The sequence below is a fragment of the Alligator sinensis genome, unplaced genomic scaffold (assembly GCF_000455745.1).
Source record: "Alligator sinensis unplaced genomic scaffold, ASM45574v1 scaffold1244_1, whole genome shotgun sequence".
In the NCBI taxonomy this organism is placed as follows: Eukaryota; Metazoa; Chordata; order Crocodylia; family Alligatoridae; genus Alligator; species Alligator sinensis.
The window spans coordinates 982148-1006467 of NW_005842591.1; the positions used below are offsets into that span (position 1 = coordinate 982148).

The following is a 24320-nucleotide window of genomic DNA, read 5'->3' on the forward strand; positions in this document are numbered from 1 at the left end:
ATTCCTCTGCCTCAACCGTTTCCCAGAGTCACGTGTCTTGGAAGTGAATTCCCTCCCCACTTGGTGATCCGGAGGGCAGCATCAGGGACAGAAATCCAGATTCTGAGCACGTGGCAGTGTGGAGGGCCCTGTGCTTCCAGTAACATCCCGCCCCAGACTCCACGCATCCTCCTCTGATTCCTTTGGTAGACATTGCTAGGAAGGAGAGAGCGAGTCTGTTGGGAACAGCCATTGAGCAAGGCTACCACTGGCCCATTTATTCCTCTAAGGTAGTTCCAACCCCAGTTCCAGGACTGACGATCTCTGCTGCGTTTGTCAAAATTCTGATCTTGTCTTGTTGTCTGTCTCAAGTGACTGAAGACCTTTAGACATAGTCTTGCACTAAATCGGTGGTGTCAACCCACAGCTCACAAGCCTCATGTGTCCTCTGAGTAGTTCAAATGCAGCTCCTGAAGAAAGCCATTTAACAGCAAATGTATTATCTGAGCTGGAGCACTGTGCAAATCGTTGACCCAGCATGTGCATCTCAAAAGCATCCCTTTGGCTCGTGCCTTGTCAAGTCTGGCTGCCCCTGTACTAGATGTCCTTTCTTTTGAGGCTACGATTGTCAAATACAGAACCAATTTTTCTTCTTTTTAAATATTTTTTTAAAAGATGCATATGCAGAATGAGAATCCTTATCTTAAAAATTAGCTTTGGGCCAATGCAGCATCTCTTAGAAGTCGGTTATCGTTACAAAAGACACTGTCGTGTCTTCAGTGAGAGTTCTCTTCTGCCGTAGCTACTGGTCATACGTTAAGCATCTGACGAAGTGAACTTAAGTTCACAAAAGCTTGTGCTCTCTCTGTACATCTTATTTAGTTGCCCTGTAAAGGAGTGAATCTACCTTGCCATATGCTAAGTAACATGATATTTCTTGTCCCTTTACTGTGTAACTTCCTGTGGCTTATAGCAGGGCTGTGCACCTTGATGCTCGCTGCCCAGGAAGGGCCTTAGGTGTGGATGAAAGACTGCCTGCCTGACTTGGTTACTCATCCCTGATTTTAATGGTTGCTTTATTTAGTTGCCTTCTCACTGTCCTCTTCATCTATAGGAACTCATTGCTCTGCACACTGTACAAGCCCAGAACCTCGCGTGTGCTGAAGTGCTGAGGCTCATGCTAAATCAAGTGACTTGTTCTCCTGCTGCTTCCCAGCTGGGGCCTGCAGCTATCTCTTTCCTTGGCTATAGAGTGCAGCGGAGATCAGGGAGAAGTCTTTACAGATGCTCTTATGACAACATCTATTGAAAAAATTGACACTAGTTGGTGACAGCTTCATTGTCACCTCCAGCATAACTGTTCGTAGCATCGATAACTGTTCATTCTGTCTCTGGCTTCTTGCCAGCTGTAAGGATTCAACCTGGATTTCCCTTCATGTCCGTGTGTGGACCTTTGTCTCCCCTCCTTTTCTCCTTCTTCAGGAGCTGGTTCTGGAATTCCTGGTTGAGCCTATTTAATACTGGTATTAGGATGAATGTGCCTGACTTCCAGTGGAGTGGCAGCCTTCTAATAGCTTTCTGCTTTCTGCTGAAGAGATATTATCCAGCAGGTAGAGCAGTGCATTATGGCAGATGTTCAAATGTGAACATGGATTTGTTGAGTTGTAATCCCATTGGGTTTGAGCAGGACTTGTGTTTCTAAATCCTGCAGGTGATCTTAAAGCCTTCCTCCACTGTGTAGCCCCACTCGCTGTTTGGGTTCTTCGAGGGACTCTCAAAATCCACACAGGCCTCATGAAGAGAGGGTTGCCAGAGGCACTGGCCTGATGAGTAGAAACTTTTAAATCCTTTGCTAGTCTCTCTTTGCTTCTTTGAGACTGGTTGTCCAGTCACCTTTTCCTGGAGGCTTCAAAATGTTGTGGTTTGGAAATCCTGATACAAAAGGAAACTCTCGTGGCCAGACTGCATTACACAGTCCTGCCCAGCACTCGGGCAGAGCAGTAACTGGAGGTTCCCAGAGCACATCGTACCTGTATTTTCCCCTTTGCTTGCTGCAAGAAATCTGGCCTCATCCTCTTCAGTCACAGTGGGAAATCTTGTAGAAAATCTCGAAGTGACTTTAAAAAAAAAAGTCACTGACGAAGCATTAGGGAGTTTGTTAGACGGGGGCTAGGAAGCACCATGGTTGCTTTGGCGACATGCTTTGGGAGTCAGAAGCCCCAGGTCATGGGGCGTCTTTTTCCTATTTCATCACTTAAACAAGCTAAAAGTAAAATATGTTTCCATCCCACAACACTGTGTAACGAGTCAACCTAAAACTGGTTTTTATCAGCCTTCAAGAGCAGCACCGTGCAGTCAAGTGCCATTGTATTCAATGGGAGTAAATCCTGTGGAGACCCGCTCTGATCCTTCAAGCTGGCCCTATGAGTGAAAGCACAGGTGGGGCTCAGCTTGCCTAAATCAGTGTTGCTGCATGGCGCTGCACCCGTTTACATCGCGGGAAGTCCCACTCAGGGCATAATTACAGAGAAGAAAAGTCCTGTGGAAGAGGTGCCACTTGAATTGCGCTGGCCCAGGCAGGCTCATCATTCAGAGCTAACTGCTTTTGCCTTCCTGGCTCTGCGCCACTGTTGTGTTGACTCTTCTGGAGAAGCGATTAGAAGCACAGAGGGTTAAAATAGACTAGGGATGACTCCCCTGAGACTGTACCCAGTTGCAAGTTCGGGACAATCCAGCCTGCAGCTGTGTTAGTTGTGCAGCTCCCTGCGCGGAAGGCCAGGGACTTCCATGCAGTGTTGGCTAGGCGCTCAGGAGAGCAGTCTGAGAGAGGAGGCCCAGGCTCTCTAGACTCGTGCTAGCTGTACAGACAGGTGATCAGATAGATTGCTGGGAATTCGGGACCCCCCCGGTTAGTTCTCACTGGGCACGAGGCCCACCCTCAGTCCCTCCCGTGCCAGCAATGCATCACATCTTCAGCTTTGTTCCAGCCACACTTGTAACACACACAGTAGCTACTCTTACAGCGTTGCAGAAACAGGTGTTACTTCATCTTGGATATTGTCTTTGGACCAAAGCGGAGCTTTTCTAGATACTTAGGAAGATTTGGTTTCCCCTGGTTGTGGCAAGTGCCTGCAGTGTCTGCAAAGCATTTCTTGACCAATTCCAGAATGCTTCCTTTGTCTCATAAGTGATCCCAGTACTCCTGTGACTGCACCACCGCAGAACGAGGCTCGGCAGTGTTTCTGCTTGCAGTTTTGCAAAGATGCTGTTGTGAAGCGGATATGGGCCGGAGCCGCAGCAAGAGATTTGAATGTACAGTCCACATAGAGGGAGAGGGAGAGAGAAGGTGTTTCTCTCCTCTCTCAACTGTTGGTGAATTGGACATGCCAGTTCTAGTCGGATCCCAGTTGTTTATCCCTTATAACTCGTTATGAACCAAAGGAAAATAAGTTTTGGGTGGAGACAGGAAGCCAGGGAACAGACCCCCCGCCCCCGTAGGTAGCATCATATTGAGTCATTCTCTGTCTTGAATACCTTGTAGATTTGTCAGTAGGTAAGAGAAACCATCCCCTTCTGGTTTTGAGTGTGATCCAAAAACTAGGGAATATAATGTCCACTGTTCAAAGCAGAACTGCCACTGATGTCAGTGAAATTTTGCTCCAGATCAAGGAGAAAATATGACCCTTATGTCATAGCATCGCAGATATTAGGGCCCATTTGCTAGTTTCAGCTTTCAGCTCTTGGATCTTGTGTCCTTTTCTGTCCGACTAGAGTAGCTAACATTTTAGTTATCTTTTATTTAGCAACATATTGTCACGTTTGTTATCATTCAGCGGGAAAACTCATTCCCCTTTAGGATCCCTGTAATTTCTGATATTTAATTCTTTTCATTCTGCATTCTCCTTTTCTCTCTCCCCATTTTTTGCCCTCTGCAACCTTTTCTGTAGCAGTATCCAGTTTTCATCCAGATGCAGTACTTTTGCATCCCATCTGCTGAAATGCTGCGTAGCTGTAGTGTTACATTTGGAAATGAACAGCCCAGCACAACAAAGACTGGCACAGAGAAGCACAAGCTGCTCGGCCATTGTTCCAGATTTCTGGCCCACTCAGTTTGCACTGAGTTATGCTTAGAATCTGTCTTAACATCTTGGAAGGCACAGAGCTCTAAATTTAAGCTTAGGCTGTGTCACGTGGGCTGGTAAATATATTTAGGAAGCTAGACCAGGTCCGTGGGCCCATTTATATAGTGCTCAGCTGCAAATTGAAGCCATCTAACTGCACCTGATTTATTGTTTAAAAGCTAAACTCAATTAAGAAAAATAAAGTCTGAAAATGAACTTAGCCACTTTGTTCCTGATGAGCCAGAACCCTAGGAACTGAAAGAGTAGGAGATGCACTGAGGAAGGTAGAAGGTACTTATCTGCAAGTGCCAGCCTCAGAAGACTTGTCTGAAGAAAAGGCTTCTTTCTTACGCAGGACTGATTCCTCTTTCTTTCCGATTGGATATGCTCAGTTTGCATCGATGTGTCCTGAGCTCTAGGGGGTGGCTGATGAAAACTGTTGAATCTGTGAAGTATTTCTTCTTTTCTTTTCCTTTTTTTCTGTGAAAGTCTTCAGAATTCTGGTAGCGTATGTATGTTCTGTTGTAGCCGCGATGGCCCAGAAATTAGGCCAGAGGCAGGGATTTTTTAGGATGATGTCTTTTCTTGGACCAACTGTGTAGTTGGGCTAGAGCTAGACAAGCTTTCGAATGGCTTGCATGTTATTTAATTCTATCCCAACTACAGAGTTGGTGCAATAAAAGATATCACCCTAAGAAATCCTTGCCCTTCAGAATGATGTAAATTTGGATTAAGTATGCGGGTGTGGGCATTTTGAGAGCTATAGGTACATAGGACGTAAGAAAAGAAAGCCATGCCTGGGTCCTTCCACAGACAGTAATTCCATTCATAATGTGTCAAGCCCCATCTGAAAATGTGCATTTGAGGCTTTGTGTGGTGGGTTTTGTTGTTTTTTCCCCACTGCTAATCTCATTGGAAAGGTTAAACATTCTCTTCCAATTTCCTGCCTATATTTATTTATGGTCAGTTTATAGTAATTTGTTCCTGTGCCAGCATAGTCCTTTAGTTTTGGAATAATCTTGGCATGTTACTTGAGTGAAGCTGTCTAGAGCTGTGCTAGGAGCCTTTGGCTATTTGCGGGATCGTGTTCTTGTGGCTGGATGTGAAAGAGGCTACATGGAGTGTATTTAACGAAATGGAAAAAAAATCCAAAGCATCAGTGAATGAGTGTTAGAGATGGAAAAACGTATGGGTTCCATATATTTGGTTCCCCAGTGGTCTTTTATAAAACTGTTCCCTATTGTACATATTTCTTGTACCACGTTGTTGGATCCCAGTCTGCTAAGTGCTGTCTGTACATGTGCGGGATGATGTCGTCATTGCCCCGGCGAGCTCTCCGTGTAAATGTCCATGTTGTCAGCTCAGCTCACCAGCATTGTCAAGTGGGAACAGGGCTTTCAACACGAAGGGATGTTCTTGGGACATAAAATCATTTCCTTTAACAGGTACCATCTTAGCAGTGCTCACTTGGTTAGACAGCAGGACGTCTGGGCTATGGTGCATGTATCCTTTGCTGGGTATGTACGGTACCCAGTGCAACACAACTCTGATCTTGGCTGGCTTTCCAGATGAGACGTGTTCCAGAACTGAAGCACTCAGAACTTGAGGGCAAACCTGCGGCAATCATGAGATTTAGCTTTAAAATTGTAAGGTTCTAAAAATTAAAACCTAGCAAGCTTTTTGTTGGCATTTGTTTTTAAAACACTTCAGGTTATGTTTGAGTCAGGCAGCCAGGGCTATATTTTTTTTAATGAATATTGGGAGGCTTCTGTAGTTAGAGGACCCCTCACAAGCTGGTGCTTTAAGAAATTCAGCAAATATGCAAACTTTGACAGTCATGAGCTGGTAGCACCAGGTACTACCATAATACTCATAGTTTAAATTTGATATTTCTTTTACATCTTCTGTTGATCAGTTTAGTAAAATCACCAGTCTAACATTCTTATCCCACAGTCTAAAATTATGAGCCCAAGTCCCAGAAGCCTCAACCCATCCCCTGTCCGGGCGGGCTGGCTTTTCATTTTTTCGCCAGCCTCAGCCACATGTTCAGGATAGCTGCATTATGAATACAAAGTCTGTTACTAAATGACTTGAGGAGCACATCACCAACTGTGCTATTCATGTTCATATTTCAGTTAGAAAAAAAACCCCGTTCTGAGTGTAGGTGCCCGTGTTCCAGATGGGCCAGGTTGCCGCATTGGCATGCCCTAGAACTAGGGTCTAGTTTTCTGCAGGGTACAGACCGGTGGTTGTCATCTGCTGCCGTTCCTCAGCTTTGAATCACTTTCTGCATTGTTGACTTCTTGGTTTCTCACATCTGTTCGGGGTGAAATTGTGCTGTGTCCCGGGGGCGCGCAGGAGAGGAGAAGTTACCCCCCTCACACTCATGCACCCACTCTTATACCCTACATGTTTCTTTCTCTTCTGTGATGACTTAATAGGGCAAGAGACCTAGGGCACTTGCCTCTACCATGTTTCTTCTCCTTTTCTAGCCTTTCCCTGCTCTGCAAACAGTGCCTACTGTGAGTGCAACAGCTTTCTTCTTTGTATCTCATGCCAGCTAGAACATATGTCTTATTAAATATCTAACCTAAAAATGCAACTTGCTTGTCTGTTCAGTCTAGCCATTTTAAAGAGCTCTGTGGCACTTTTTGATGTGGTTATTTGGAGGAAACATGAAGCTGCTATATGCGTGAACTTTCAGAATACTTAGTACTGCCTGCGCAAACAAAGCTTTGCCCTCCCTGCTCTTACTGAATGGTATATAAAAAGAATGTGGTTAGAGTTTTGCAGCAGAAACCATGTGAAAGTCTGGTTTAATGTCACCTCTCAGGAAATCCTGACGGACGAGATGGCTTCTTACTGGTGAGGGTGGTGTTCTCTGAAGGGGGTCCTGCTACATCAATGAGACTTGTGCTCTTCAAGCTGCAGTCAGGGCGGGGTCCTGCATGGTGGGCTTTTCCACACCAAGGTACTGATACAGCAGAAACCGACTCCGACTCCTGCTGGCAGTATCTGCCCAAGCGTAGAGGGGGATGCTGCCGAGGAGAGGGAAGTAGCTTGTGAACGTGATCAGAGCGGTAGCCAGCGGAGTTCTGGGTCGTGCTTAGGAGTGTGGACAGGTACAGAAGAAGTCCCTTTCCCGTGCAGTCTGTGTTTATAGAGGAATACTCATTTAATCTGGGCTGCAGGCGGAAATCGAAAGCAATGCCTGGCTTTGATGAGGACTTTGTCCTCCTCTGATTAGTCTATTGCGGTAACACTGTAGAGAGGGGGGCGGCACTCTAGGTCAAGGCGGTGTCTCAGCTATGTGGAGCGTGACATCCAAATCTTGTAACTTCTCCTTGAGAGGTGAGCAGTGGCATGGCTCTTACACTGGGCTCAGTCCTGGATTTCTTTCCCAGAAGAAAATCTCAGCTGAACTTCATCTCTCTAAATCATTTGCGGCATCAGTAGGATCTCTTGGTGAGCAAGAAACTGAAGTTCAGACCTATCCAATGGCGTATTCCAGAAGGGCACAAATTGGAGTATCCTCTCTCACCATGTGCCCTATATAAAATGGAAGTAAGAGCATGGGATGTATCAGAAGTACAGCAGGGCATTTGAGCTGATTATCTCTCCAAGTCGTGAAAGGAAGCTGTTACGATAATCAGCAAATTGATCATACTGTTGCAGATAGTAATTTCCCATCCAGTGACGAACAGAGAAGAAAGTATAGAAAGAACTGCCTGATACAGATAAACTGCTGTGTCCCAGTTACCTTTTGATGAGACTGGCTGGGCTGCACAGGAAAGACTTGATACGCAGAGGGCAGGGTTATTTATCTCTCTGCATCACTGTCAGAGGGAAACTTATCTTCTGACTTGCTGAAAGAGGTTGACTTCCCCAGTATGTGGGAAATAATAAAATTGCTGCAAGAGAAAAGTGAATGCACACACTAGGTTGGGAATCACTAATAGTCCCTTCTCCTGGGCCCTAAACTTCAGGGTTTTCTCAGTGGATATCGTGCTGAATGCGTGTGTGGCTTAACGGGCTCTGTAGTGTGAGGACACAGACCTAGGAGACAAATAATCGTTGTTTGGGACCCAGAAGTCTGCTTATCTCAAGGGGTCAGACCTCATGGCATTTCAAGGAAAGAAATGACCTCTACTGCTTTTCAGAATCACTCTTCCCAAACAATCCTTGGGGAAGTGTGGAGTCGGTTTTGCTCTCCTTGGCCATGTCTACCCGAGACACTGACTGTGCAGTCATTACTAAACCGGAGTTACTTTGCAGTAGTGGCGCTAAATGGCTTTTTCATGACACTGACTGCGCAGTAGCTCAAGACTACTGTGCAGCGGTGTCACATCTCAGTTGCTGCCACATGACACATCAGCGCCTCGTGTAGACGTGGCCCTTAGGAAGTTTACTTGGCCCTGTTTTGTTACTGATTGGAGCTTTAACAGTACAGTAACTTTCTCCCAGAGCTTACCCATCTTCTGTCAAACTGTCCGCTGCAAGTGTAACGTGACGGGAGTTTGCTGTTCTAAGAGTTCCTTTGTGTAGTCAGTCCTCTTTGATTTTTGTGGGTACGGTGGGCTGCATACCAGGGAAGGCTCAGCCTGTTGGTTTACTTTTTGGTTTTGGTTGCAGGGAGCAGGGAGTAACGGTATCCGGATGACGATGGAGAGTGCTTTGACAGCCCGTGACCGTGTTGGGGTTCAGGATTTTGTCCTGCTTGAGAACTTCACCAGCGAAGCAGCTTTTATTGAAAACCTGCGTAAACGATTCAAGGAGAATCTGATCTATGTGAGTACAATAAAGGACAAATGCAGTGATTTGTGTTGCTGGCACGGGTTTTGAACATGGTAGCATCTATCAGCTCCCATTTACCCGCTGTTGTGTATTGAGTGTAGAGCCCAATTTTCAGGCGTACTTAACATCTGCAGCTCCAGCTGACTTCAGTTGGAGGTATGATTACTCAGCACTACTGAAAATGTATTCTTTTTTGGTTTTCAACAAACCCAGGCTTAAGCTGAATCACAAATAATGGTACGGAGGGTTAAAAATAACCTGGTGCTCAAACTGCAATGCAGGGATAGCGAGAAGCACTAATGTAGTTTTACTATTGAGTGATGCATCCTGAATTCTCACATTCACTACCTGTGAGTGCTTCTTTACTTCCCCAGGGTATTCACCGTTTTCTATGGCTAGCAGCATTGCAAGTGCTTTTGCTGCAGATGGAGCCTGAAACCCTGTCTGGGATTCTGAAGTCATTTGTCAGGCTTCTGTAGAAGCAGAAGCTAGCTTTTGTGTAATCTCTCTTCCTCATACTCTTTTTCAGACATACATTGGCTCAGTTCTAGTGTCAGTAAACCCGTACAAGGAGTTGGAAATCTATAGCAAACAACACATGGAACGATACCGTGGCGTCAGCTTCTATGAAGTGTCTCCCCACCTGTAAGTGGCCTGTGGGTAAATGGTACAGTTTGTGCCATTCCCACCTGGCATGTTTTAATTCCAGTATTCGGAAAGCCAACAAACATTGCTCGCATTACTGTCCTCCAAACACAGCCCTGGTGTAAGTGGCTATAAAGGGAATCCTCTGCAGGGTGCGGTGTCAAGCTCGTTCTGTTCGCTTTTCCTTCCAAGGAGGATGAGTTGGCTCCTTCCTGGCCACACGATATGAATCCGAGAGGAATCTGAGCTGCTGCCCCAGCCCAGGCAGGACTAAAGACCTCAGGGTTTGAGGGTTGTTTGTTCGAGATGTTCTGGTTCTAAGTTTCCCTTTGCTGCTCTGCAGTTTATTCAGTATACAGCTAACTGGGCAAAGGGAATCCGTGTGATGATTTTTTTCCTACCTTCTCTGTTACTGCTTGACCAATATTTATCTGGTATTTCCCTTGTTGCTAAGATACCACAAGCCCTTCAGAACAAGGAATGTATTTATTTACATGGCCTGATGAATGTTCCCGGTTTTCGGGCAGGGAGCGGGGTTAAAAAAAGCAGCAGCTTGAAGCTATTTTTGAAAGTAACTGACTTTTTCTGTTGGGCCAAAAAAAAAAGAGGATGCGTCTAAAAGCACCTGGCTGAGCAGGGCGATTCGCAGCCCGGGGCCCTGTTCGAAGATGCCTCCTGAAGACCTTCTTACAACGGGCTTTGGAAGGATGGTGAATGATAGTGGGGATAACAAACAGCCCTACATAAATGGGATATTTTACAAAATATAAAGTATGCAAGGCTGTCAGTCTTCCCTTGTACTTGAGGAGATAATTATCCTACAGAAGAGGATGCTGCCAAGAGGCAAATTTATAAATTGCATTTTGGTTTTATCGTTTTTCAATGGTTTTGATATGAAAGTGGTCCAGAAGTAAAATTTTGATGGTGAGGGGTCAGTTTAATAGGATGTGCCTTGCCAAAAAAGGTAGCGTGCTGTGGTTTCAGTAGCAGTAGAAATTGCTGCTTGCAGATGATCCTTTCTTTCAATTGAATCTAAAGATAAATCCTCATCCTAGTTCCCTGGATTCTGCCATATCTGGCCGAGTCCCCCTTCTTGGCCGCTCCACCATCAGATTGCTGTGAGGGAATCCCCAGGCCTGTTAAGTGTCCAGTCTGAACAGTCCAGGTACTGCCCATATCTTGGGGTCTTTGGTAGCATGCTGTTGAGGTGCAGGCTCTCTGTCTTGCACACCCTCCCCTGAGCTCTGGAAACCACGGCCTAATTGCCTGTACTTGGAATCCAGTGATGATTTTCAGATCCAGTGCCATAGCTTAAGTGTGTGCTTTCCAAGAATCCCAGAGAAGGTGTTAGCCTTCACTGATGGCTTAATGCTTCAGGATCCACATGGCATGTGCAAACAAACACACACAAATGGTGCATGGATTTTTTTAAAGCAACTTGATTTCACTTTGAAAGAATAAAGCAGAAGACATTGTAGGTGACTGGAAACCAGGCTTCCTGAACACAGTCCCTTTACTCTGGTTTATCGTTTGCTTGGGGATAGAAAGGATGGGGGGATAGATTGTCCTGAAACAGAGAAGTTTGCCACATACTGCATTGGCTTTCTGTTTCAGGCAGCTCTCCTTTGGGTTAAACAGGTGAAAATGGCCAAAAAGGTAAATGGCTCAGTGCCTTTTATAATCTTCCAGGCTTTTTGTCAGGTGACTTCCTGATCAGTACCAGCAAATGATCATAGCCTTCTGCCACATGAGTTCAAGTCAAGGTGATCTCTTCCTCCTTGACAGACCAGTTGTCTTTTGTAGGAACTAACTTGTGGCCCCCCAGGTGTTTGTAGCTGAATACAACGCCAGCTCTGTGTTACAGCCTTTGGTTGCTAGGTCTATACTACCATCCTTTGGCATATCAGCAGATCGTGGAGGTAGAAACACAACAAAGAAGCAAAATTTGTGCATTGGTGGCAGCCTGGCAGATACAGCCAGAGTCCATGCCCTCACAGAGAGTTTATGAACTGCAGAAAATCAGAAGTCTTGGGTTGGGGGTTATGAGTCCAGATACACTCAATTCTCTAAGAGCTATCCCTGCCCAAAGTGTAAGAATGCCCTGGCTGGAGCTCGAGTTTTTACCGTTTATATTTGTGACTGTATGGATAATCCAGGTGTCTAGCTGGCGGTTCTCTGACCTTTATGTTTTTGGAAGCTGGCTTAATTTCCCCTTATGATCGTTTCCTAGTTATGCTATTGCTGACAATTCATACCGTTCCCTTCGCACGGAGAGGAAGGATCAGTGTATCCTGATATCTGGGGAGAGTGGAGCTGGCAAGACTGAGGCCACCAAGAAGATCCTGCAGTACTATGCAGTGACCTGTCCAGCCAGTGACCAAGTTGAGATGGTGAAAGACCGCCTCCTTCAGTCCAACCCAGTCCTAGAGGTAATTCAATGCACACAGTATGGATGTTGGGCAGCTGCATCCCCTGATTTACACCTGGATAAACAGCAGTGGTGCATATTATGCACCACTGATCTCTGTTGTCCAGTTTGTAGCAGCCTTATCTGTCACTGTTTCTACCACCTGTTCAAAACAGTGTGGTGTGGGAGGGTGTTGGCCTTCTGGGAAGAAGAAGACTGTCAAGCCTGGGCCTGTGACTGTTGTGTACAGGGTAATGTGCTTCTGTTAGATCAGGGCTGTCCCAACTTCCAGGCAGCCAGGAGCAGCATGCCACATGGGTCCTGAACTCAGGGGGTTGTAGGTGTGCCCCACTTTTACAGCATGGGCAGCCTGGCTCCCTCCTCTCCCAGTTGCATGGGCTGCCCCAGCACTGGCGGCTCAATTCTCCCCTGCCATATGTGTAGCAGCTGCCCCCTTCTCTCCCAGCTGCACGCACTGCCTAACTGCAGTGTGCGCAGGCTCCCTTCTTTGCCCCAGGGGCAGCTCGGGCATTCCAGTCCTTTCTCAGCTGCGGCAGCAGGAGCAGATGAGGAGGGGAAATGGCAGTGGGCTGGGAGCCTATGGCCTGGGCTGCATGCTAACCTGTAAGGGGCTGCCAGTTGGACAGCCCTGTGTCAAGTCATATGGGGTATGGAGGAAAAATTTCTAACTAGTCTTTTCAACAAGACTGCTTTCCTGGTGGAGAGAAACACGATAGCAGGCCCAAGCAGAGTGACAGCCTGATGCTGACAGTATGTCTGCAGCTCTCAAAATCAGTTTGAGGAACTCCCTGCTTTTTCCTTAGACTCCCATTGAAAAGAGGGAATCTGGCAAATAAGCCATGGACACCTTTGAAAAATATTTCAAAGTGCTATGTTTGGGTATTCCCTTTTTTGAGGATCTTTATTTGTTTCTTTTCGGTGCCTTCTTATTTCAGGCATTTGGAAATGCAAAAACTCTTCGCAATGATAACTCCAGCCGATTTGGGAAATACATGGACGTGCAGTTTGATTACCGGGTAAAAGCCTTTTCTGTATGGAGAGACTAGTCCCAGTTTGTAGTTCAGTTCTGTGCCTGAGGGTGCTGCTCATATTGGCATCTGTTTTCCATGGCCCAAAAAACCAAGGAAATGGTTCCATTTTCATCCCTTTGCATGGACCCCTGCACCATAGGTAAAACCTTGTAAGAACAAAGAATAGTAACCACTGTAATTGCCTCTCTGTGCTTATGCTTTGCAAATCACTCTTGTTTGAATGGTGATGCCCTTTCTGTTATAGAGCTATTGCAGTTTTATCTTGTATGCTACAGGGAAATGGTTTGGGTTTTTTTCCTAGAACTCGAAAAAATAAAAGTCTTGGACTTTGTTTGTATATTGGGTTAAACACTCATTGAACTGCAGGCTCTCTTAAAAAGGAATTCAGATCAACTCAATTTAAATCCACAATCAGACTTTTGGGGTATTTAAATATTCTAGGCCCCTAGTTTTGTTTTGCAAACTGACGCAATGCTCTCTGGGGCTGAAAAAAGGAAAGACTTTACTTTTATTTTCTTTATGTATAAGTAACTAGTGGAATGCACTACCACTAGACATCAGTAGAAAAGGTGTGATAGGGTTCAAAGAATGCTTCAGCTTATATTGATACTGAAAACATCTGCACTTTAGATAAATATTAGAAATACTTTATTAGTATTAGAAATACACCCATATTTAAATACACTGACACAGAAGTCCTAAGCTGGAGACGTTGTCTGATCATACACCTAGACACGCACAGGAGGGCAGAGTTGAGCTTGCACAGGCAACCTTAACTTTAGCATAGCATTATTTTTATACAGCTTTATCCCATTACCTCTTGTTTGTTCCTTAAATTGCCAAAATGTCACACAGTTGAATCTATCTGATAGATATATGTCTAAACTCTTTTTTTAAAGTGTCTTGATAAGTAACCCCTCCATGTTCTGTTGCCCTTCTCTGGACCTTTTCTGCTGTCTTCTTTCTGAGATGGGGTAAATAGAAGTGACCACAAAATGCAGCACATGAGCTGTAATAATATATATTTCACAGCATTACTTTTGTGTTTCATTTAACATTTTGGCTTTAATATATTCTAAGGAAGTTCAAAAGTTCAAATGCCCACCTTGTATTTTTTGGATTCTGAGAGAGCTTGGTATAAAGTGACAGAAATTACTTCTGTACTTCGTAGCTTATTCTTTCAAACCCCTCTGTCTTTGATATTCTGCCATCAGAGAATCAAGGGGATTTTCCTTTGTACCTGTGAACAATTCCTGTTTATCTGCTTTGGTTTAGGGAGCCCCTGTTGGAGGTCACATCCTGAACTACCTACTGGAGAAGTCTCGGGTCGTCCATCAGAATCACGGGGAGAGGAACTTCCATATTTTCTACCAGCTTTTAGACGGAGGAGAAGAAGAGCTCTTGCGAAGGCTGGGCCTTGAGAAGAACCCCCAACAATACCCCTACTTAGTGAAGGTATGAACAGGGTCCATTTTTGCCAGTTCTTTGATTTAATGCTCTCTAGAGGGAGCATCTGTTTGCTAATCGGAGAGGTTAATAGCGATGAATATTGCTGACGGTCTATCCTGTAGGATAAATGTATTCTGTAATGTATTTCCCAGCATGAGAGGTGGCAGGTAACACATGTTGGAGTTGTATGGCCTATGTCAGGGGTTGTCAACTGGGAGTACGGCCAGACACGGTGTGGGGGAAGCTCTCATACAGTGGCGGTACACGGCTCGCACATGGCTGCTGGGGTTATGCTTACTAAAAAAGGTTGAAACCCCCTAGCCTGTGGGAAACATATGGGAACAATATGTTGGACTATCCAAGCTTACTTTTCTCAAAATCTTTTGTTTTAGGGTCACTGTGCAAGGGTCAGTTCTATCAATGATAAAAATGACTGGAAGGTTGTGAGAAAGGCTCTGTCCATTATCAACTTTAATGACAATGAGGTGGAGGTAAGAGGTGTCTTGCAGTGCACCTGATTCTCTCCCTGCCCCCAAGGCTATCCTTCACGGTTTGTGCTGTCAGCTGGGAAGCAGTCTCAGATTGTGCGCCCTGCAGACACCCCGAAGCTAATTGTGCAGATATCTCCAGCTGGTGGGTGCCAGCTAGTGGTCCCCAGTTCCCCGTTCCTACCTCCCCCATACCACATACACAATGGTCTTTCATTCATTTTTTATTCACAGTTTCATGACCATGTTTCTGCTGTTTTGTACTAGGATTTGCTGAGCGTTGTAGCTAGTGTGCTGCACCTGGGGAACGTGCAATTTGCTGCTGATGAACAGGGCAATGCTCAGGTGACCACAGAAAATCAGATTAAATATCTGGCCAGAGTAAGTACAATCCCTAGGACGTTTTCCCTATAGTGCTGTATTTGCACTGTTATATTATTCCAGGATAAGACTCAATAACTGTCAAAGCTTGACATTTATTAAATGGACGTAATTAAATGAAAATGTGTTTTTTCTATTTAAAATAATTAAAACCAGAGCCTGAAGATCATATTCAACTCCTTTTAGCCAGTATAAAAACGCCTGCCAATGTTCATAAGGGATAAAACACTTTTGCAGTATTTTTAATTGTATAATGTCAATCAATGCAAAAAAAATGCTTGCTGGATATATTATTCAGCTAATTTTACCTTCTTGATAATCGTCTTTGCTAAATAGTACAGGAACCTCAAATGAACTCACCTAAGGGATAATGTACCACTGTGGGAGTGTGTCTACACATGCTCAGCGTCTGTGTGCAAGTACAAGTACTACCCTGCTGCGGAGTTTTTCCATGAGCAGCAGTGCACGTGTAGATGCTGACCCAGCTGACTAGGGTGCTTCATTGCAGGGCTGCTTGCTGGCTAGCCCCGCACTGAGGCACCCTCATGCCCCGGCCTCCCCTCTGCAGCACATTGAGCCTGGCCAGAGCAGCCTTGGGCTGGCAGGCTGACTCCCTGGTCTCCCTGTAGCCGGGGCTGCTGCAACCTGGCTGAATGTGTTGCAGTCCAGGCACTTGTGTAAACCACACGCCCAGGAGCTTCCCAGGAGCTCCATGCTTATTGCTCCACAGTTTATTGCTGCACATTAATGGCACATGTAGATGTGCCCGGGATGGCTTAATTTACTACTGTTTTAATTCCCTGCCAGTCCCCTTAGCAATTATCCGGAGTTAGTTATGGGTCCCTTTGGATTATTCGCCAATATGTGCGCTCCCTTTTTGAATGGTGAATCAACTAGTATTTATTGGATTTCTACTATGGGTGACTGTCTAAGACTACAAAGAAAAAGTTACTGAATAGGTATCACTTTAATTCTGAACGAGTGTGTCCACACAGGTATTTAAAACAGTTTAATCCACTGTAAAGATTACTTTGGGTTAACTTTCCTGAATTATCCCTGTGTAGACGAACCCTAAGATGACAGCTAAGAAACGAAGAGGGTTATAGTCAAATATAAACAGTACTTGTATTCAAACATTTCTGAATTAGCAACTGTTCTATCTGCTCCTTAATCTGTTGATTAAAGAAATAATCCATTCAACATCTCAGTGGAGATGGGTATTGAGGGGGGTTTAGATAAGAGAAGGGGCTTCAGATCAGAGAGACTTTTCCTTCTGTAAGGAGTGTAAGGAAGAAGGCAGCCAAGGTTGACATTACTGGCAGATCACTGAGCTACTGAGTTGAGGGGACAAAGCGGGTAAAACTGCGAATGGGGAGCCAGTGGTAAATGGGGAGCCAGCGAAGAGCTGGGCATGAATGGAGCTGAATGGGACTGAGTCTCTGGTTTCTCTAAATCAGATCACGGTGAATGAATAAGAACTTGTGTAACTGAATTTCCATTTTGTTGGTTTTTAGCTCCTAGGGGTTGAAGGCTCTATCCTTCGGGAAGCGCTGATCCACAAGAAGATAATAGCCAAAGGGGAAGAGGTAAGAACCAGGGATGGAAAACTCAGAGACTTCCAGATCTGAAGCTGACTAAGTACACTCGGGTGTTAGTAGACTAGACGGTCTTCTTTGTAGCTAAGAGAAGACATTGTGGATTTCTTGGTCTCATGTAACCTGCTTTTGACTAGTAATGAGTCCTGGAAGATAGTTTCCTGTCTGGGCCGTGTCACTATAGAGTGACCAGTTTATTCATAAAGTTGGCGTGATGATGTAGCTGTGACAGTCCAGAGCATGTGCAAGAGGAAGGACACTGGGTACCTGCAAACTTGTCTATGTCTTTCCCAGTTATACAGGTGGTTTTATAAAAGATATTACCCAAAAAATCCTTGCCTCACAAATTTGTTCATACTAAGTTAGAAGACTGCATCTTTCAATAGGCCATCCATATGAAGTTGTTGTTCCTTCTTCCCCATACAGCTGGTCAGTCCTCTGAACCTGGAGCAAGCAGCTTATGCAAGGGATGCTCTAGCCAAAGCAGTGTATGGGCGCACCTTCTCTTGGCTAGTGAATAAGATTAACAAGTCTCTTTCCTACAAGGTAAATTCATCTCTCACTTGAACTCCCACGATTGTTTTGCATGGTTGTACAGCAAACTGGTTGGACATGGTGAATTCAAACCACATGACTGGGAAGCAGGGAAAATGACCATCTCCATGCTGAACAATGAATTTCTAACCATATTTCATTCACACTGATTGTGTGGAGAGCCAGACGGCAGGATTATATTGTAAGACTAGATCACAGCTGCTGCATGCTCTACTGGGTATGAATGAATGGTTTATGGCTTTGTTGCAGGAGACAGAGTTCCCAGGATGGAGGAGTACAACAGTCCTAGGGCTGCTCGACATCTATGGATTTGAGGTTTTTCAGCACAACAGGTATGTTTCTTTTTGGTGTCTTTGAACTTTGAAGAAACCGGTTGCTTGTGATTTAATCCTGGCATGTTTTCTTCATTCTGGATTATCATATAACTAGGCAGAGTAGAATTCAATTTAAAAAAAATAATTTTTGATGCCTTAAATCAATGTTTATTTTTAAGATTTTCTTTTAATTTTTATCAATTTTATCAATTTAATTTTTTTCGGGATTGCACAAAATTAGGAGTGTGAGAGCAGACAATTTAGTAATGACAGTATACTGTTAAAAAGTTTATGAAATCACATGTTAAGATATATAAAAGTAAATATCCATAAATCAGTAAAGCATACCTATTTTAAATCTTTCTGTTCATTCATCAGGAATAAACCGGGTGGGTAGAGACCAGCACTCTGGAAGAGCAGCACTCTGGAGCTCTGGGAACCCGGGGAGAGGCAGCGGCCTCCCAGTTCAGGGTGGGAAGGAGATCCCCTTTGCCCCTTAGGGAACAAGCCCTGCCTGGTGGGCACCAGTGGAGGGGCAGCTCTGCCCCTTGACAGCCATGGCCTCCTGCCCCTCTGGGCAGTGCGGAGGCAGCGGCTGGGCCCCTGGAGGCACCCCCATATGCCCTTCCCCAAGCACCCTGGGGCCGGGCTGGGCAGAAGCTCTGGGAACACGGGGAGAGACAGCGTGATCGGGGCTGGGTGTGCGGGGGTGCCCTCAGGGCCCCGCTGCTGCTGCTTCTGGGCTGCCTGGAGGGATGGGAGACTGTGGCCATCCAGGGGCTGGGCCACCCCTCCACTGGTGCCTGCCAAGCAGGCTTGCCTCGTAAGGGGCCAGCCAGAGCAAGGAGCTCTGGACTGGGAGGCTACCGTCTCTCCCCGTATTCCCAGAACTCCTGCCCGGCCCGGCCCGGCCCAGCCCTGTGTGATTGGGGTAGGGGCCGAACTCCCAGTGAGCCCTGAGCATGCAGTGACCAGCCCAGGCTTGCCCAGAGTTTGGGGCCAATCCCCAGTAGGGACCCGGGCAGTGCGAGTGGCTGGTGGCACTGGGCTTTTAGCTACCAACAGCCCTGCCCTGCCAACCCCCCATCCCAGCACAGTCCCCAGCTCATGCAGCAGCTGCCCAAGCCACTGCCAGGGACTCCCCCGACCTCTCTGCAGCTGTGCCGTGTGTGCGTGCACGTGCGCGCGCGTGCGTGGCACCCATGCCCCAGATTTCCTTAACCTCATCCCAGGGTTTTTGTTTTGTTTTGTTTTGTTTTAAAAAATTTTGATGGGTAAATATTTTTCCATTGGTCTGTGAGAGGTAGGTCAAATTGATGTTTATCGATAAAAATCACATCCTGCCAAACCTACATGTAACACATTGCCCGTTGTCTGGTACTTGACACATCAAAACAAGAATAAATCTCAACTTCAGCAAGTTGACAAAATACCTGATAATTCCATATTTATCTGCATACCGCGCACACGTTTTCCCTAAAATTTAGCCCTCCAAAATTGGGGTGCATGTCTTCAGCAAGAAAGTTGATTTTTCTTTGCTGGAACAGAACTCATTTCTACTCTGCTGGAATGGAAGCAGTCAAATGAACAAGTGTGAGAACATGTGCAAAAGGCTGAACACTGGGCTCCGTCCTTCCTGCTTGCTGGTTTGGAAAGAAGCTGGCAGCCATTCTGCATCAGGGTCTGTCCTTGAAAAGGCAGCTCCGCCATGACTTGGAGTGGGGAAAAAACTTTTTCCCTCCATTTTGCCTTCTAAAAACAAGGTGCATGTTTTATTTGAGGGTGTATTGTATGTGAGAAAATACAATAACAGAGCAAGTGTCTTCTGAGCAAGAAGCCTAATTTTACATTTCTTATTCCTTTATTCAGTGCATTGCCTGCCACCATCCTATTTTATTGATGGTGCCTCCTTTCTTTCTCCTCTTTAGGCTCATGCATTGGTTTATCTCTGTCTAGCTCAAATGAGTTACTAGATCGCTTGTTTGCATCTTTTTTTTTTATTTTCACATAGGTTATGAAGACCATCCATAAACGATACAGGCTTTACTTTACTTGAAATGCAGTGTTTGAGTGACTAAGTCTGTGTTTTCTTTGTTTTAGCTTTGAGCAGTTCTGTATTAATTATTGTAATGAAAAACTGCAGCAGCTTTTCATAGAACTGACACTGAAGTCGGAACAAGAGGAATATGAGTCAGAAGGCATAGCGGTAAGAGGCAGTACTTCAATTTTTCTTATCTTTTGATAGTATCTCTTTTGAGGGAAGCCAGCTAGCTAAGAGGAGCTGCTAATTACCGTAGCATGCAAAGTAAGGAGTTGGAAATAGACTTCTTTTTCTTCCATGTTGTGGTTAGCATTTGATCCAGCACAACAGGCTCCTATAAAATGGTCCTTTACTGTGCTTTATGTAGGCACATGCAGTTGCTTCCTCATCCAGGTGATGACACTTAAACATGCAAAGCCCATTCATTGCCTCCATGCACAGCTATCTGCAGGAAAAACTGCGTGTGCCGATCGAGACCGCCTTTTGGAAAAGTTGCTCCCTAGGTTTCAATTATTAGGTTAGCTACTGAACAGGGGCTCATGGAAGAAGAAACAGGGCTTTTTAGTCGTGTATTTTGAGTGCGGTGAACGCTCGAGCTTATGTCAGTGAAATGCCAATGGAACTATAAATGGAGCATTGAACTGGGTATATCTAGAGTGACCCATCCCTTGTTCATTACCCTCCCTGGCATCCACCCTCATTGGCTTAGAGATGCCAGAGAACACAGCTCCAACTCTTCTGTTCTGTTTTCTTGCTTGAAATCTTGGTTCTGAAAATACCAAGTTCCATTTCAGTCTTGCAAGCCTGAGTTGTTGAGCTGACACAGTGACGGCTGGCTACAGTTCTTGAGAGCTCTGCAGTCGTATATAATTAAGAAATAACAGAAACTTCTGTAGCAGAACTGTCTCTTAATTATTTCCAAGAGATGCATGGTGCTAGCAACTACCAGCCAAATGGTATGTGGATACCATTCATTCCCAGCTCTGAAGATGTTCTTTCTCTTCAATCATACAGTTAAAAAATGTGGAAACTACCTTCCAAGTGGCAGCTACTGTGAAAGCTGACACTAAGGTTAGGGAGACCACCAGCTGTGAATTAGGGACTATGATGCTGTGCTGAAGTCTTGCTCTGGACCGAGGCTTTGGTTTATGCAACTGAAATCTTACGTGGCAAATGTAGTACCAGAGCGATAACTCAGCTCTGTACCAGGGTCTTCGGGATAACTTATAACCTTGTTCTTGTCCCTGGCCTCCCGTTCTGGATTTCTCATCTAAGATGCTATGTCCTTGGGGGAAACTGCCTCGTCAGTTTGAATCAAAGTTCTTGTGTGGTTTGCTTTCACTAGAGTTGGACACTGGCTGCTTTGGGGGGGTTTCAGGATTAAGCACTCGATTATGCAGCCTTCCCCTGTCCTTTATATTTCAGGATTAGGGACTCGATTATGCAGCCTTCCCCTGTCCTTTATTTGTAACAGGACAAAGATGGTCTGAAAGGTTTAGAATGATAAATGGTTACACATGAATATGAGTCTTGCACTTGAAATGTGGACCTCAGGCAAACTGGTTTGAATAGCTATCTACCAAAGTGCATGGAGCATTCATACAGTTTTCTTCCAACGCAGCGATTCAGTTTCATTCACTCTGTGATTTCTTATATCTCTGTGAATGGCAGTGGGAACCTGTCCAGTATTTTGACAACAAAATCATTTGTGATCTGGTGGAGGAGAAATTCAAAGGCATCATTTCTATTTTGGTGAGTTGGCAAAACCATTTTTTATTGAAAATGTTTAGAATCACAATGGGAAGTGAAAGCCATAGGTGTAAAGTACTGGTGGAAGGTCGGGGGAGGGCATCCTGGAAAGAGATGAAGTGGGAGATGAATTGAGCCCAGAGTTAGGAGTGAGCCATGTGTTACATAGACATGTAGCTTAACCTTGTTTCTTACCTGTTTTTGCATTTGCTGGCCTCTCAAACCATCTTGTGCCCTCTCTCCTTCCGTGCAGTACACTGAATATATTAGAAGCTTTTAATTTTTTTTTTAAATAAAACATTCTTAACATATTTTTCTTAGGACATTTTTGAGGCATGTTTGCCACGATCTACTAATCTATATCTTCTCAGCCATATTCAGGGGCATGGAAGGAGCAGACTATTTCAAGAAATAAATGTCTGTCTGAATCTACTCTAACTTTTTCTGCCTGTCTTTAAAACAATCTAAGAATATCCTTCAGAGAATCTGTTTCATTAGAGAGCCTGTAGCCTGAAAGAAATTACTTGTATTTTATTTTAAGATTTAAAATCTCTCCCTACCCCAGTCCTCACTTTGCAGAATTAATATTGCCACAGGGCTCTGTGGCTGGGATCACAAGAAGGGCAAATCCCAGGCAAGACAGCTTCCAAACCTTTAATACATGCCCCAGGAGTGGCAAAAACAGCTCTTTGTCCTGTTACAGGAGCTCAACTTTGTTGCTGGGCTTCCCACCCCCATCCTGGCCAGTCTCCTTTCATCCTCACCAAAAATCAAGAGCTTGGATTTTATTTCTTTACTAATAAAATTGATCTATATGACTTCCATTTTTAGTACCACGTCTACATGTGTATATTAATGTGCATGAATAAACTCCAGAGCTTACTGCACCATGGATCGCAGCATGTTGAGCTGGGTCAGAGCAGCCCCGGCTCGCCAGGGGCACCATGGGGTCAGTCTGCCAGTCCAGAGCTGTTTCCCCCCTCCCAGCAAAACGTGGTGCAGAGGGGCTGGCTGGGGCACAAGGGTGCTTCAATGCAGGGCTAGCCGGCAGGCAGCCTTTGAGCCCCAGCCAGCCAGGGCAGTATCTACGTGTGCGCTGATGCTGAGTGTTTTATTCCACAGCAGGATCGTAATTGTAAATACAATTTACAATTGTAAATACAATTTACAATTGTTCCAGACCGAGCCCCCAAGGTCTGGAACAGCCTGCCACCGGAGGTGGTTCAAGCGCCTTCATTGAACACCTTCAAGATGAAACTGGATGCTTATCTTGCTGGGATCCTATGACCCCAGCTGACTTCCTGCCCTTTGGGCGGGGGGCTGGACTCGATGATCTTCCGAGGTCCCTTCCAGCCCTGATGTCTATGAAATCTATGAAAAAAGCACTATCCTGCTGCAGAGTAAATTAATTTACTCCAGCTTAGTAGAGGTGCACTTGTAGGCAGAGACATTTACTGTACAGCTAATTAGTCTACCTTGCAGTAAATGTCTCGTGTAGACGTGCCCCTTGTGTACATAGGTTAGTCAGCTAATACCAGGTTATAGCAAGATTTTTCATTATGCTGATCTCCAAAATTCACCTGAGCTCTGGGAGCAGGTAAGCCGTTTTGTACGTGAAGAGGTGCTGCTTTCATCTGCTGGCAGGAAAGAGTTATGGGTCCAGGCAGTGTTCGCTGGTACAAACTGGGTGTGCCATTTCAGTGAGATGGTGTGGTTCTGGCTTGTATGCTGACACACATGGAATGAAATCTGCGCTAGAATATATATGCTTCTACAAATTGACTGTAGTTGCCAATTCTTTCTCTATAGGATGAAGAATGTTTGAGACCTGGCGATGCCACTGATATGACGTTTTTGGAGAAGCTGGAGGAAACAGTGAAGAATCACCCCCATTTTCTTACGTGAGTGCTTATCTAGTTGTTTCCAGTTCTGTGAGGAGTAACCAAGCATGGAATAGAGCTTGAGGGTTTTCATTACTCAGGTACTGCTGTACCACTACTTACTTATGCATATTATAGTAGCACCCAGGCATCCTAGTAAGATTGAAGCTCCAGTGGTCCTGCACTTTGAATAAAAGCCTAAGATTTTTTTCCCCACCCCAAAAAGTGAGATGTAGATGGGTATAACAAAGAAGCAAACACATGCAAAGTTGGCAGGGGGGAAGATGATGATGGTGGTAAGTTTTTATGAGAGTATGTGGTTTCAGAACTACTGCAGTCTCAATTTAGACTGAGTCTGTCTTATTAGGAGGTGTGGGAGGAGAAAAAAAAGGCCACCTATAGGTGACCATTATTCCTTCTTCTCACTACATTGTTTCGGTTAGGCTGACAGTTGGTCCAATAAAAGATTTCACAAAAAAGCCTTTTCTCTCTCAAGAGTTTGCTTGTATAACCAGTAAGCCTGCGTGTTGAAAACAATAGGTTCTCATCTAAGATCTTCATGAGTAGAATCCCAAGACACTGAGCCATTTGGTTTAAAAGTGTCATCTACCAACGCTCTTCAAATACAATTGTCTTGCTTGACCGATGCAGTTGCCTCTTTAGGACAGGCCCACAAATCTCCTAGCTAAGCAACCTCAAGAGCATACCAAGAAGTTTGTTTTATGGATGAAGGTTAATTTACTGCTAAAACTTCCCTCTGGCTCTGCTTGATGCACCTGATATGGCTACTGCCAGGAGATACTCGGCATGGCTACAGGCATCTCAGATTCCTTGGAAGGTCTACTTGATCGCACAAGGCCTCCCTGTGGA

The 24320-nt window shown here is 45.1% G+C and overlaps 1 protein-coding gene across 3 annotated transcripts in view; it reads left to right on the forward strand.

Moving 5' to 3' along the window:
- MYO1C (myosin IC) overlaps positions 1-24320 on the forward strand; it is an 86356-nt gene that overhangs the window by 42672 nt on the left and 19364 nt on the right. For all 3 annotated transcript variants that reach the window (XM_025214588.1, XM_006032884.3, XM_014524297.2), the window contains exons 2-14: positions 8733-8888; positions 9424-9539; positions 11770-11968; positions 12903-12983; positions 14274-14453; positions 14840-14938; positions 15203-15316; positions 16831-16902; positions 17338-17457; positions 17716-17798; positions 19881-19986; positions 21493-21573; positions 23380-23471. In XM_025214588.1, coding sequence (XP_025070373.1) covers positions 8733-8888; positions 9424-9539; positions 11770-11968; positions 12903-12983; positions 14274-14453; positions 14840-14938; positions 15203-15316; positions 16831-16902; positions 17338-17457; positions 17716-17798; positions 19881-19986; positions 21493-21573; positions 23380-23471 — 1499 coding nt within the window. The remainder of the gene's footprint in view (positions 1-8732; positions 8889-9423; positions 9540-11769; positions 11969-12902; positions 12984-14273; positions 14454-14839; positions 14939-15202; positions 15317-16830; positions 16903-17337; positions 17458-17715; positions 17799-19880; positions 19987-21492; positions 21574-23379; positions 23472-24320) is intronic.